Source organism: Aethalodelphis obliquidens, unplaced genomic scaffold, assembly GCF_003676395.1.
Source record: "Aethalodelphis obliquidens isolate GAN/ISIS:26980383/991018 unplaced genomic scaffold, ASM367639v1 scaffold19, whole genome shotgun sequence".
NCBI lineage: Eukaryota > Metazoa > Chordata > Mammalia > Artiodactyla > Delphinidae > Aethalodelphis > Aethalodelphis obliquidens.
This window is the reverse complement of record NW_020837963.1, coordinates 2,374,442-2,390,047: the sequence shown is the minus strand read 5'-3', so window position 1 is coordinate 2,390,047 and position 15,606 is coordinate 2,374,442. Positions and strand designations below refer to the sequence as shown.

Sequence of the window (15,606 nt, the reverse complement as noted above, 5' to 3'; positions counted from 1 at the left end):
CTTTCCTGAGGACAGCTTTTGCTCAGGGGAGTAGGAGGGCACCGGCACCCAAAATGGAAAGACAGGTGTAATGGAAGGAGGGAGAGTTTATAGGAATAAGCCGGTGGAGCATGGAAGACACATGGCACCATTTTCTTTGGAGCAGGCCCCAGATACAGCATCCTTATTGCCCATTAATAAGGGGCCCATTAATTAATAATGACACTAACCTGCTAACATCCCCATGGCGGATCCGATCGCAGCATGCAAGCAAATAAGAGGTGATGATATGAACAAAGCTATGAGGAAAATGCCTCCAGTCCAGGGGTTATCGCAGCCGTACACTTGGCCGATTCCAACAGGGATGGCTCTCAAAAGCTGCAGGTCCAACAAGAGCACATGCAATTATGGAGGCAAAAGAGACAACTTGAAGCTTGGCTGGAAAAGGTTTGGGGCCAAACCCTCCACACTAATATTTTGCAACAGTTTTCTAAGATATTTTCAAATAGGTTCACTCTAAAAGGCACACAGATTTATTGTTTTAATCTTAAGTTCTTAGAACAGTAAGGGGTTAAAATGTCATTTCCTTTATTTAGAAACATGAGTGTAAGGCACTAAACTCTCAGTGAAGAGAAACTGAATACTTCAAATGAGGGTGTTATTCATTAGAAAAGTAATAGATGTCTAACCAAAGTTGGGGTTGAAAAACTCTTGTAACATTTTTTTAAAGCTAAAAACATGACTAGAAGGCTAAATATTAGATGGAAAAATGGTCCTTTTTGTTTCCAAGAACAGCATGTCTGGGCTGTGGTCACGTTTGTGCCGTCGTCTGGGCGAGGAGCTGGACTCGTATCCACAGAGCAGCACCTGGGCAGGTGGTATCTTGGCATCTGCGGGTTTTATTGATGAACCTGTCACATGGCTGATGGAGGAGAACCCTGATGTGTTAGGCCTCTGTGTGTCTCGGGTAGCAGACCTGTGTGTGAATGAGACAGGAAGGCCAGGGTGCAATGTCGAGTGGGCACTTGCACACGTACTCTGGAGTTTGGGAAAAGGATCCAGGGCACATGGGCTTCCCCAGCAACTGAGATTGGGTCCTGTATTTTGGAAGGTTGGCCAAAGGCCCTTGAGCAAAGAAACGCTTACAGGAGGGGCTCTGGGCCCTGCTGGGATGCACTGGGGTCCATCCTTCCCCTTGTGTATATTTCATGATAAGGCAGTTCTTCCCTCAGCCCAAGTCCTCTGAGGACTCCTCCTGGGGTGCAGGGGAGGGAGGTCCTGTAGCTCCAGGGCCCTCGCCCCACACGAGAGTGTGCAGCGACAGGACTGCAGGGTAGTCTTGTGGGCAACCCTCTGGGCTCCGTCCCCCGTTATCCCAGGACAGAGAGCAAGACTGGGCTCCGGCATCGCCACGCGGGGGATGGCGGGACAGGCAGAGAGTTTGGTGCAGAGGCAGTGGTGCTGGTTCCTCTGGTCTCCAGCCGGTTGCACCCTCCAGCACGCTCTCCCCTCACCAAAGAGCAGAGGAGCTTGTGGGGCCTCAAAATCGTTGGGAGCTTTAGACCCTCTCTCTGACATCTACCACTTGTTTCCCCAAAACTCAAGGCTCTAGTTATAATTGTCAGAATGACAAAACATACTCACTATTACCATAATCCATTCAAAATTGGCCAGAAAAGTATTTCTTAAAGAATAACCACCAAACGTTGAATTTGTCTTTCCTGGAAATTTGGGGGTTCTAAAGCATTTGTACAATATTTTCCATTTTTTTCATTTTTACAAAATTCCTGGTTATCTTTTCAATTGAAAATGTGGTTTGGAGCATGCAAAATATCTTAAACTTGCCTTTTCTACCATCATTTCCCCATAGCACGACAATTAGAGCAATTTTGACTTCAAAAGATACTGATTGGTTTAATATCGTGAAAGGGAAGCCTGAGGGGCTGAACTGCTAACAGCACCTTTTCTCACCTTTGGCTCATGAAGGTACACTCACACAGACACACACAGACACAGACACACACAGACAGACACACAGACACAGACACAGACACACACACACACACACACACCAACAAGGATGGGGCTAATGTGAATACGTCTCTTCCTAGATAATGCGTCTTGGACAAATGGAGGGCTCTTTCTGCCCTGCCATGCTGCTGTCTCCTTGAACTGTTCAGAGAAACTAGGCACCATTATTTCTGACACAAATTCCCTTCAACAAGCCCAGGTGGCTTTGTGGTTAGATGATGAATTGCCAATAACAAAGTTCAGAGTGAGCTCTAGCCTATGGAGTCATTTAGTGTAACAGAGAGTAGGGGGACCTCAGAGAAAACGTGCCCAGTTAGAAAAGAAGGCTGATGGGCATAGTTCTCCAGGCCGACTTAACGCTTTTAGAGTAGCTTCTTATTTAGTTTGGCAGACTTCCAGCGGCCAGCAGTATATACAGAATACTTGCCAAAAGCGTAAAAATCTCTGTTATATAGATATTTCATAGTGGAGCAACACCTGTGCTTTAAAGTGTGAGGATGCCCCAGAGAGCAAGGGGAAGCTGCTCCCCAGGCTGGAGCAGAGACTTGTCGAGCCAACAGATGGCAGTGTGTGTGATGTGCACATCTTCAATGATTCAATGACATTGAATGAGGAAAAAAATACACAGAGTCGCTTGGATTGAAACTGGAGTAAAGCATCAAAAAGGCTTTTTTTAAAAAAAAAAAAGATAAAAGAACCCAAGTCTAGGAGTCAGGAGGCGGGAGTTCTAGTCTTGACTTTGCTCCTTACTGATTAACCATGTGACCTCAGGCAGTCTCTTAATCTGGCTTTAGTCTCTCCCCCTGTGCTATGATAGGACATTGTGTGGCCAAAAATGGCCGTTTTAGCTCTTAAAAAGAGGAAAGAAAAAGCTGGTGGCTAATGAGATATTGAGGTAGAGTGTCTCGCACTGTATAATTGGTAATAGTTGTTACTCATGGATTTTTTTTTTTTTCGGTACGCGGGCCTTTCACTGCTGTGGCTTCTCCCGTTGCAGAGCACAGGCTCCGGACGCGCAGGCTCAGCGGCCATGGCTCACGGGCCCAGCCGCTCCGCGGCACGTGGGATCCTCCCGGACTGGGACACGAACCCGTGTCCCCTGCATCGGCAGGCGGACTCTCAACCACTGCCCCACCAGGAAAGCCCCTCATGGATGTTTCTGACATGCAAAATAAGTAAATGCCACTTTAACACTGAGTTTGGACAGACGCTGCCCTTCCACCTTCTACGATACCTACCAAGGGCACTTGGACCTCCGACCAGGTGATATTGGGCATGGAGGAGGAGGGCTGCAGCAGCTTCGTGGGGAAGAAGAGGTTGTAGTGGCCCGTGGCCGCCAGGTACAGGGTCACTGCGATGTTGAAGGGCAGCGTGAAGACCGGGAGGTCCCACTTGCTGAAGATGGTGCCCAGGGCACTGGAGAGGATGGGGCTGAGGGCAGAAGCACAGGAGCTGCTGTTCAAGATGCCCCCTGGCCCTGACACTAGCCTGAGTGGGTTTAGGGGGCCCCCTGTGCCTTCCCAGGGAAAAGCAGCTGGCTGGCTCCCTCTCCCAGCCTGACTGGCCCTGGGCAGCTCCTCCCCTGGACCTCCTTCCTCTGCCCCTGCACAGCAACAGGGTGGACGCCCAGACTCAACTTCAGAAGGAGGGCTTTCAGGGGAGATCCTAAGGTGGGGAGCCACAGACCTTCCCTGAAGAGCCACATGGCTCCCTGCGCAGGCATGAGAAAGGGGCTGATGGTGAGGGGAATCACATTCATTCAATCATTCAGCAAATGTCTGTTGAGGCAGAGAGCACTCCTGGCCGGGGTGCCCTGTGGTTTCTGCAGGTGAGTAAGGACCTGGAGCCTGGCCGTATGAGGGCTCTGGGCAGGGCTGGGCCTGCAGCCCACACTGGGAGGTTGTCCCTGTCTGGTCAGGGTGCCCAAGGACAGGGTAGCACTGGGGGAGCAGGAGGGATGGGAAGATCTCCAGACACTGACAGGACCCTGTAGTATGGCTCTTAACCTCTGTGGGCCTCAGTTCTCTTCCCTGTGCTCTGCCGGGGTAGGACCAGGGGCTCTTTTAGATCTTACAAAAATGAAGAGTGAAGGAGGGTATGTAATGAGATACTGTGTACAGACCACCTAGCACAGTGGTGCTGTTGCTGTCTAACATCAGTAATTATTCCTAGTGGCTGTTTCTGATGTGCAAGCTAAGGAAATGCTTCTTTAAACTCCAGTTTGGACAGACAGTCACGGAGTTGGGGTAGAAAGGCTGGCAGCCTCTACACCCACAGCCTTGGAAGCAAACTTACCAAGACACGGACATTACGATGACGGGGAGTAGAAGCCACCAGTAATAGTCGCCTTTGTCCGAGAACACAGCCATCAGCAGCCCCACCAGCACCCCGTTGTAGCCGTGAAGTCCGGCTGCGATGGCGGACCTGGGGGGGAGGGCTGGTGAAGAAGGGGTTCCCCGAGGCCGGACGCAGGGCACTGCCTTCTTGATTTTCCTTCTGAGTCAGGCTTTTCTCAGCTGGAGCCTGACCACACACCCCTTCAAACCATCAACCCTTCACAGTCCCCTAGACAATGTGTGGTTGTTAAAAGTAACCAGGGAATGGTTGTTTTGAGTGATTAGTGACCTTATTGTGAGGGGTTTCTGAGCCGGGAGCCAGGCAGTGGGGATGTGAGGCTGGTGAATGTCCCCACGGGGATCTACCTGTGGTCTCAGGCCTGGACCCTGGGTTTCCTGGGACTTACTTGTCCTGACTCAGGATGAGTGCTGTCAGGGTGGACACCACGGTGCCCAGGCAGCCCGAGATGGCCCACCAGGGGTTCTGGACGAAGAGGCCGAGGACGATGAGGATGCCACTGAGGGGATTGTTCACAAACATCACCTGGGATGTGCCCCGGAGCACCCAGTCGAGGAACTGGAACACTGGGGATTTGTCTGAAATAGAACCAGTCAAGGCTCAGCTGTTACACCTCTAGGCGAGGCCCCAGAGGGCGAGGGGTGAGGGAAGCTGGGCGTCAAGGTGGGTTCAGCTCCCTGCTGTCACCTGCCACAGAGGAGGGTACACCAAGAACCTGAGGGGGCATCTGACTTCCCAGAAAACCCTTCAGACCCACTGAGAGCTGGCTGTGGTCTTTAGGTTGTCATTCAGGCAGTGGGTACCCTGTGCGACCTGTGCCCCTGTGAGAGTGGCATGAATTTTCAAGAGGAGGGATCCAGAAAGAAAACTCTTGCAGCCCAGCAGGCATCAAACCCATGGCCTGAGGTCTGGAGGATTGCTAACGGGAACCTATTGGAATAGTAGACACGGCTCTCCCACGATCCATCTCTAGGGCAGGCATGTTTCTAGAATGCTGGCTCTAGAATCCCAGTCCTACAATGTGACATTCTTTATTTAAAAAAAAATTTTATTGGAGTATCGTTGCTTTGCAATGTTGTGTACAATGTGACATTCTGAGGCGATATTTGAAAGCACATGACTGTTATGTTCAGAACTGAGAGCTTGTATACCTACATGTAATGGCATTTACATCCTGAGAGACTGCGTGTCTGTCATAAGAGTGAAACTCCTATCCTACCCTACCCTATCCTATCCTATCCTATCCTATCCATGGAAATGGGACTCAGTCTCATCTACAGAGACCTGTGCAGCGTGTTTCCTGGGGGACGACCAGAGGGGACATTTTTAGGGATAGGAGCAGGGGCTGCTCTCACGGAAACTTTACCTTTAAGCCCCTCTCCGCACTCCTTCATCTCTCCTGTGATGTACCCGAGGGCTTTGCGGACCCTCTTCCCGCTGGCAGCCAGGGAACTCTGAATCCAGGAAGTCTTGGAGATGTCTGTTTCTACCTTTATCTCGGAGCTCTCTTCCATGGTGTCCAGATCCTGTCCAGGGACAAGAGACGGGCAAGAAGCTCCCACATTCTGAGGCTCTCACACTGAGGAGTGACTTGTTTGCTTGGGGACAAGCTAAGATTTTCACTTGGTATTTAGTGAAATTGCTATTTAATCATTTTTGTTTCTGTAGACCAGAATATCTTTTGTTTTGTTTGATCTTTTACCTGAGTTAATATGGGCAACAGCCTTGCACAGTCAGCCATCTGTATCATCCATGGATTCAGCTAACTTCAGGTTAAAAATACTCAAAAACAATTTCTAGAAAGTTCCATAAAGCAAAACTTGAATTTACTGCACACTGGCAACTTTTTACATAGCATTTACATTGTACTTACAACTATTTACATAGCATTTACATTGTATTAGGTATTGTAAGTAATCTAGAGATGATTTAAAGTATTCCAGAGGATGTGCGTAGGTTATATGCAAATACTATGCCATTTTATGTAAAGGATTTGAGCATCCACAGATTTTGGTACACATCAGGTGTCCTGGAACCAATCCCTCATGACTGTAGTATAACAAGACAACATCTTTATCCTCATTCTGTGGATGAGGTCTCAGGCATGGATGGAGAGGTTCTCATTTGTAAAAGTCAAGGTCAAATGATAGAATTTAGATTTACCCACCGATTTTTAGATTCTTTTTTTAAAACAAATATTACTTCTACTGTACCATACTCTTTCCAGAAGAAAGTATCCCCTCCCACCCTAGCATGTCTAGTCTTTAAAATTTAACTGTCCATAAAATTAAACAAGTAAATGTTCTGTTTTGAAAATTGGCACCAGCTTATTTCCTAAGTGCTTGAATGCTGGATTCAGAGGAAGATGGATAAGAAATAATCAAAATAAAAGAAACATGAAACTTTATAAAGTAAACTGAAAAGTAGACATCTTTATCCCACATAATTATGTTTCTGGAAATATGAACTCAAGAAAAGTTTGCCTAAATCAGAGGACGTCTTTTCTGGACCTCAGCTCTCTACCTTGCTGCGGACTATGTGATGTGGGCGCTGCCCCTGATTCGGGCCACTCTTTACTCACCAGCAACTCGACCGTGGGCTTCCGGTATTGGTGGGGAGAAGGGTCTTTGGTGCGCCTTTCCTGGTGTTCACCTTTTCCAAATACTGGAGTTGGCAGGGAGAACATCATCTGTTAGGACCTCTACCCTGGCACCTTAGCAGCAAATTTCCTGCAAGGCTCAAGTTGGAATACTCAGCACTTTCTACCCCAGTGAGGATGTCCCAGCCTCTGCGCCTGGGGCAGGAGGACCCCCTCCTCTGCTACTGCACACACCCAATTGGGCAAGCTCTTCGGGGAAAAAAATTCACATCTTCATGTAAATTGGACATTTTACAAGAATTTAGGGAATTCAGAGACTCAGCTGACTTTTAGTTAAGAGGCTCTGATCTTGTTCAACTACCCTATTTTTTAGGTGAGGAAACAAAGCTGTCTGTGAGCCCTGAACCCAGGGTTCTTTTTCCACATGAACACGAAGATTGGTATTTATGAGGCATTATTGCTCATAAAACATTAAGCTGCCTGAACCATACGTCTGTGTTCAAATTATACTACAACTTTTTCCAACTGGATAACCTCAGCTGTTTTGGTATTTTTAGGATGTATGTCTTAGAATTTTAGGTATTTTAGCAGCAGCTTCTTGTTGGATTAAGACAAGTGATATCCGTGTTGTCACTTGACACAGATTTTGGCATGTCCTTGTAATTCTAGAAAACTGTTATTAAGTAGCTCTGAATGTATTTTTCATTATTACAAGATAATTTATTTGTAAAGGTGAGTAATTTCAGAAAGGTTTTAAGTAACATGAAAGAAGGCCCTTGGAGGTTTTGCTGTTTATGCTCTGGTGCCCTCTTGTGGTCCAGTGTGAGAATGGCTGTCTGGGCTCAGAATGCCCTGTATCTTCAATTGGCCATTCTGTCTGCATTCATGAGATTTCAAGGCACCTAAACACTAGAAGAGACACGTCAATGGCTCTGAGCTCCCCCATCTGAAGGAGCAGGGACTGCAAATACCAGTGTGGTTGGGAAGTTACACTATGTAAGAGAAACAAATTAAGGAAGTTTGAAAGGAAGAGTAGGAAGCAAAGAGGATGACTCTAGACTGTGAGGCTAGTGTGTTTGATATCCTGATGGATTCTCTGCTTCTGTCTGAAGCGCCAGCTCTTCAGCAGCTTCTGCTAACCTGCCTCCCAGGCTCCTTTGCGTGGGGCTCTCTGCTAGGCCCTCTTTCACCCCAGCCCCCAGCCACTATCTTAAGAATATGTTTGCAGGGAGATTGTTAACTTTTTGAGGCAAACTAAGCTTTCTTCCTGAGGATGCCCTCGGGCCTCTGTCAAACACAAACTCCTGGGCTAAAGGGGTCCTTGATTTAATTTGGTGCCCTCTCCCCAGTGTATGAGGTTTTACCAGACCACCCCAGGCCATTTCTCTGGCTGGCTACTTTGGCTATAAAACAAGGAGGCTCAGACAAACTGGGGCAAGAAAGTCACATGCTTCTGGGAAGCATGTGATACTGTAAAAGGACGCTAACCCAGGAATCAGTTTTATCCCTGCCATGCCCTCACCAGCTGTGTGACCCTGGGCAAGTTGCCTCCCTTCTCTGGAGGGCAAAGTTAGATTGCCCCTCTGCCCTGGGTCTTCATGACGCTGCTCCCACCATGCATCTGACTGGGGAGACCCCCACTTGACCCCACACCCCTCCCCCACTGCCAGCTCTTCCCTGTTTGACACAACATGTCCTCAGCGTCCAAATTCAAGTTTCTGGCTTCCCCGCTTTGGCTGCCCTCTAGACCCTCCTCTTGACCTTGGGAGCCCCTCCCCTCCAGGGCTCTCCATCTGTTCCCTTGTCTAGACATCACCACTGTCTAGCATCAGGACCAGCATCAGCATCACGACCAGTAGCATCAGGATCAGTGGTTGTGACTTGGCAGCACATTAGAATCTCATGGAGAGCTTTTTTGGGGGTCATTTTAAAAGTGCAAAGTTTTATTTATTTTTATTTTATTTTTTGTATTTTGGCTGTGCTGCACGGCATATGGGATGGTTCCCTGACCAGGGATCAAACCCAGGCCTCTGCAGTGAACGGGCCAAATCCTAACCATTAGGCCACCAGGGAACTCCCTCATGGAGAGCTTTTAAAGCTCCTTCTGCCACCCAGGCTTCTTCCCAGGTGAATTGGATTAGCACTTCCGGGAATGAGATGCAGGTGGTTCCAATGTGCAGTGAAGTTTGCAACCTCCTGGCCTAGACTGACAGAGTCAGCTGCTTGTCTTGGCTCCAGTCTCCCTGCCCCAGGGCGTCTAGACCCTGGAACCCGTGGCTGTGGTCAGAGGTCGGGGGTGATGAGACTGAACCTCACCCTTGTGGCTCTCCCCACTGCCTTGTGATGGAGGTGTTGCCATGGTCCCCATTTTAGAGGTGAGCAGATCAAGGACCCGGGAGCGGGGTCAGGGGTGGGGGGTGGTGGGAAGCGCACACCTTTGCTCCTTCTGCGAATGGATGACCATTCGATGTGGAACACGTTCCTGGGCTTGGGGTGCACAGCCTCCGAGCCCTCATCTGCCTTTGGGCTCGTCGTGGGCGGCGGCCCCCCAGCGCTGCCTGGCCGGGGGCAAAACAAGACAGGTCAGTGTCCCACCCTGGACCACCCCCCGAGAGGCAAGCAGAGAGTGCAGGGAAATCATGTGCAGAGCCAGAGGAGCAGCGTGGCGTGAGCTGCAGCAGTGAGTGCACCAGTATCTGCGGAAAAATCCCTCTTTTCCATTCTTCCCGATGAAACTTCCACTTCCTTTCCTCACAGAAACTGCATCCCAGACACCTATCAGTGTCAAGATATGGACGGGCCAGCCTGCCTTGTTTCCCCAGTAATACACTGCTCTAAGACCTCCTTCACTCGGTCTCGGACTGGCGTGGATGGTGGGCCCGAGCCGACCGCCCGTTCCCGTCCTTCAGCCGGTGGCCTGGCCTCCGCCTGCGGTAGGGAGTTTGTGTGTGTGGGTCCTCAGTGCTCGCTGCACATCAGAATCACCTGGGTGCTTAAAAAAAATGCCTGACCCCTACCCCAGACCCATTTTAAAAATCGGAGTTTTTAATGCCCAAGATGTTTTAGGAGGTGGCCCTAACGTGCAGTTTGGGCTGAGAACCTCTCATCTAGGGTTTTGCTACTCAAAGTGTAGTCCCTGGACCGGCAGCACCAGCCTCCTCGGGGAGCTTGTTAGAAATACAGAATCTCAGTTTCCACCCAGGCTGATGGAATCAGAATCTACAGGTCAACAAGGTTCCCCAGGTGATTTCTGTGCACATTGCTTTGCTCTGTGGGGAGCTAAGAAGCTGCAATCAGCTACAAGAAACATTTCTACCCTTGTGGAGAACAGAGTAGCTTACCACGTGGCACAGAGTTTCTCAAACTGGGTCTGAGAATTGACAGTGTCAGGTCACCTGATGGCTTGTCATGATGTGTGCCCCAAACCCTACTACAGCCGGCCCACACTGACTAATTGGAGTACGTGGTGGTCCCCGAGACAGACACTTCTGACACTTTCTGCTTTTGGTTCCAGTGAAGTCTAGAGTTAGATGATCAAGTGGCTGCCTGGAATAGTGGAGAGCTTTCACACTGTTACTACATTTGCACACTTTTGTAAGTTAACTCACTTGGGCATTGTTATCACCAAAAGATGGAAAATTGAGGCTCAGATGATTTCTGAAGCATCCTACAAACAGTGAGCCATGTGGCTCTCAGCCCTCAGTCCTCTTTGCAACTTTGTTGCTCAGCGTCTGGTTTGTGGACCAGCTTCATGGACATCCAAGGGAGCTTGTTAGAAATGCAGACTCTCAGGTCCCATCTCAGACCCACTGAATTGGAATAAGTTTTTTGTTTTTTCTTTTTAAACGAGATCTCCAACTGACTTGTGTGCACATTAAAGTTTGAAAAAACTGGTCTAGTTCACACTGCTCATGTAGAAACAACTTTAGCAAAGCTGAGAATATAGCAGGACCAACAACCAGAGTATGTGGGACGTGTGTGAGCAAAGAAGGTATTCTGTCTATACTCTCAGACTGAAAGGTCACACATGTGACTGTGTCCCTTCCCTCTAGGCTCGGGATGGGAAAAAAGCTCCTTTTTCACTCATCACCCTGCCCGTGGGTCACCATGGAGCCATAACTCCAGAGGCTGGAGAAGCCCCCTTGACCCTGTGCTTAAGACACACGTGGAAGGTCAGCCTTCCCCAGGGCACCTCTGCGGATAGGTTCTGGGCAGGGGGGTGAGGACCGAGGGGGTATTATTGCATCATCTGGCAAAGCAGGGCATTCTCCCATAGCCAGTCCACAGTGTACACCTCCCAGGCTGGAAGGGCACCTCTGCTGGCTCAATGCTTCTCATTTCTCACGTGCCAATGGTCAGCCACCCTAGCCACGCCCTGCGCAGAGCCATATTTTGACCTTAGCATCATAGGTTCAGACTTGCATGGATCTTCAAGATCACAGTCTACCTCCCATATCCAGAGAAATCACCTCGCCCCACCCAAGTCACATAGCTTATTAATTATGGCACAGCCAGGAGCTGCACCCAGGTCTCCAGACTCCCAGTTGGCTGCTCTACGGATGGCCGCAGAAGACCTGGCTCCCGTTTCCTGCCCTGGCCCTTCGCTTTCAGCACTTAGATTGTGCTGCCTGCTCAGAGCCCAGGAAAGTGGGTCAGGGTCCACAGTACTACGTGTTCCCAGAATCGATGTCCCAGCCACAGAAACAAAAATGAAGAGTATCTTTCTTTTCCTTGAACACATTTTTTTTTCTTATTTGGGGTGATTGCGGAGGTAGCCCCAAATGTGGTCTGACATCGTGTTGCTCCTGGACCTCCCGTGGGCAGGACGGGAGTGCTGAGCTGTAGACCAACCACCCAGGGAGGGCGATGGCCCCTCCAGATGTGCCGGCTAAGCGGTGAGGATGACAGGTGGGACGGATGCCACAAGGAAGATTGGAGAGAAAGTAACACATTTCCTGAGGCTGTGAAAATGCTTAAAGCTAAGATGATAGCAACTTACCACTACCTTTGGGACAGATTCTCAGGGCTTTCATAATGGATAAAGGCAATTTCAAAAATATCATGAACACATCTATCAAATGCTCTAGAAATAAATGTTCCATTGGTGTGGTGGGGAAAAAAGAAAACGATAACACTGGCCGGGAACCAGCATCGCTCATTCTGCACGGCATTTTGCAAGTCAAGTAATTTCATCGACAGTTTCCCTCATTGCAAGCACGGCGCTCAGAAGGAGATATACAGACCCCGTAGAGCTGACCTTGCAAACCCAACCTATAGAATGATGACAGATATTTCGGAGGGTACCTGCTATTTTGTTCTCATATTGTTATGAAGATGAAATTAATGCTTGCAAAATGTTGGGGAAAATAATTTTGCAGAGCTCATGTCAGTATCTCCTCAGGGAGGCCATGTCTCTGGAACAGCCTGTGCTCTGGGCAGGGTGGGTCCTTAAGTCAGGGCAGGCCTGGCATTTTATACCTATCATCACCCACTCCTACTTCGTGTTCCTGTCTGTCACCTTCACAGGACGGTGGGATCCTTGACAGCCTGGGTTACAGAGGTTTATATTGGCACTTCCAGCACCTAGCATGAGCCTGGCCTATTGTAGGCACTCAGAAGTATTTGTTGAATACATTAATGAGGGATAATTATCCTACACATTTTAATTTCTGAATAGTAAAATGAACAACCGTTGGCTATTTCGGGGTATGAACTATTAAAAAAATAATATATCTCGTTGTAAATGTTAAATGCTTGATAAATATTGAAATAAAAGTGAGCCTTTCATAGGTTAACGATGGTAATAGCTGAGTTGTGTAGGGATTTAGAAGTTTCAGGGCAAGAGCTGATTATCTCCAGCAGTACCTGGAGAAAAGAAGGGAAGTTTATAGATGTGATAAAGTGATTGGCCATCTATGACCAACCAACCAGAAACCCAGAAATCCTTCATGAGTGGATAGAAGAACCCAGTTAATGAGAGAGAATAAAACAGGCCACTGAAGACAGAGATCTTGCTTGATGGGATTTGCTTTGGTTAACAAGAGATTACACCAGGTGGTTGAAAACCCCAAAGCTTCTTGGAAGAGGGCAGCTGGGTGTTCTGAAGCCCAAGAACAAATTTTTTTTTTGACAATAACTCACCCTGGGGAGTTCTTTCCAGCTTCCCCTTCCCCCTGCCCCCCAGCATCATGGCACACATAAAAATAATACTGTGTGGCATGGTGCAGAAAACAGATGATGATGTTTACGGCCTGGGCCTGAGGACTCTGGCCTCACCAGCCCACCTCTGTCTGCTTCGAGGACCAAGGGCTTTGCTCTCGTGGCTTAGCTACATACGTGCTGAGAAGCTCTGTCCTTGAGAACCTGCAGGTAAACCTTAGCAGCTGAGTAACTCCTCGGCTTTCCCACCTGGTGTAGGAACTGCTGCCCCCTCCTTCTCTAACAAGCCTTTCAAGTGTCCCAATGTGTGTAGCTTCACACTGGGGCTGTTCAGGACCATTTCAGGGGCATGGTCCCTGCCCTTGAGGATTGCCACCATCCTGTGTTTTAACAGGCAAGAGTCCAGTGATACTTTCCTCCCATTGACTCAGAGAAGAAAAGAATAGTCATGAGCCATAATGATTTGTTCAGAAGCACTTTTTTTTTTTTTTTCCTGGAGAGTAGTATCCCATAGTACCCACACCTCTACTGACTGCTAACATACAGAAAATGCAATCCGTTCAAATATCCTGGGTAAAAAACATTTTACAGAAGAGCCCACCTGTCAAATACAAGTTTGAAGCTTACTGCAATTTCTTTGAAGGGAAAAAAACAAACCCAAACCATATATGACATCCTTTCAGAAGAAAAATGATCTAGTCTATTTTACTAAAATCAACCTTTACTCAAGCCTTTACCTATACTCCTTCTACAAGCTGTCTTTCTCAGGTTTTGAACAGGTTTTCCTGTCTCCTGGAGGTGGACCAATACTGTCCATCTATCACTAGCAATGCCCAACATATAGAGGATCTGGAACCTACTATCAAGACCCTTTTGTCATCCCTCCCCAGATCACTGGGTCTCTTATTCCTCCAACTTACTGTGGCAGACACAACCACACACCAGGAGGTAATTTCCTAGCTACTATGCCAGCAGGATTTTTTGAAGTGACAATAGTACATAACTTGATTTCTTCCTACACCCAGTTCTACAGGATAACACTTTGGCCGCAATTTAGGCATATGTTTCCCCATGTGGAAGTTGAGCTTTGCACTGTGATGTGTAATTTTCAAGGCTACTCTGTGTGTGTGTATGTGTGTGTGTGATATAGATACCTGTGGGTGGTAAATGAGGTGCTATCTTTTTCTGTGAAGTTGTGTTTAGCTGACATTTTCAAAGATCATTCTATAAACTATCAGAGGCATCGAACGTTAGAATTGGAAAAGGCTTTAGAGATTATCCAGTCCAGCCCTCTCATACAGTCCCCCCCCCAACCGAGTACCCGCCCCCTCATAGAGGAGGAAATGAAGGCTTGGAGTATTGGGGGGACTTTGGTGTCTCTGTCTCATGCCGTGAAGATATTAATTAGCATATATGAGTTGGTCCTCATTTACAACCTCATGAATGAGGCTGAAGAGAGTGCAAAGGTCAGAGTGCCCATTCTGTCACTGGGGTAACACCTGACTGACCTTCCTTTAGAGTGAGTTTTCACTCTCCTTCCCCTATTTACACCGAGCTCACACCTCAGCATTACCTGTGTACATTGTCAGTTTCCCTCCTTTCAATCCATTCTGTGCTTCAACTGTTAGACCATATCATTACATGACTCTGTTACTCAACAATCTACATGGCTCCCTATTGCCAAGAGTACAATAATGCTCAAACTCCTCTGCCATGCTTTCCAGGTATTCCACAATACAGCTGACTTCATCAACCTGCTCAGCCTTCTCTGCCCAACACACACCCTGCCTTGGCATTCTGGCCTTATCTCTGGCCCTCTGTGCCTCTTCTTGCCTAGTTTCTGTGCACCCTTCAGTGTCTGCTTTATGTTCTACTTCCTCCGTGAAGCCATCCTTGGCTTATTTGGCCACATGGATCATTCCATTATTTGCAGAAGGTACCCTAGATCCATCTTTTGGAGTTAGGGCCATGGTGGACTTTTATAGTTACAATGCACATGAAAATTTTCCAATCAAATGAAACTACTTGAAATTATCAATCCTTTATAACCAAATGAACTTTAGGTCTAGGCATTAGCAGAAAAAAACTGAGGCCCAAAGAGAAGTAGCTTCCTTGAGGCTATACAGCTAATTATTCATGGAGCTAGATTTTGACGTCCTGGTTTTGATTCTTTTCCCATGTAGTGTAGGTGTTTTACAGATAGCTGGAGCCTTCGCAAATGATACCAATGGACTTGTGACTTTTTTATTTAAAAAAAAATTATGAAGTATATCATACCCTAAAAGGAGTAACAAAAGTCACCAAAAACAAATAAAAAGAACCCACCTGTGTACCATTGCATTTGTGCCATCCAATGAAAGCCCAAGGAAATTCTGGGCTATTGTATACCAGCTTCTTCTCTTGTGGCAATGTTTCCATACACCCTTTCCCCACATCCTCTTCCCTGCCACCCTTTCTTTGCATTACCAATGGCAAACATAGCT

The 15,606-nt window shown here is 47.8% G+C and overlaps 1 protein-coding gene across 1 annotated transcript in view; it reads right to left on the bottom strand.

Annotated features, from left to right (window-relative positions):
• The window catches only part of SLC14A2 (solute carrier family 14 member 2), a 55,616-nt gene that overhangs the window by 5,672 nt on the left and 34,338 nt on the right, over positions 1 to 15,606 (bottom strand). Inside the window, exons 10-16 of the mRNA XM_027118851.1 lie at positions 9,400 to 9,522; positions 6,947 to 7,029; positions 5,732 to 5,891; positions 4,754 to 4,943; positions 4,306 to 4,434; positions 3,249 to 3,441; positions 210 to 357 (exon numbers count right to left, since the gene is read on the bottom strand). Of these exons, the coding sequence (XP_026974652.1) occupies positions 210 to 357; positions 3,249 to 3,441; positions 4,306 to 4,434; positions 4,754 to 4,943; positions 5,732 to 5,891; positions 6,947 to 7,029; positions 9,400 to 9,522 (1,026 nt within the window). The remainder of the gene's footprint in view (positions 1 to 209; positions 358 to 3,248; positions 3,442 to 4,305; positions 4,435 to 4,753; positions 4,944 to 5,731; positions 5,892 to 6,946; positions 7,030 to 9,399; positions 9,523 to 15,606) is intronic.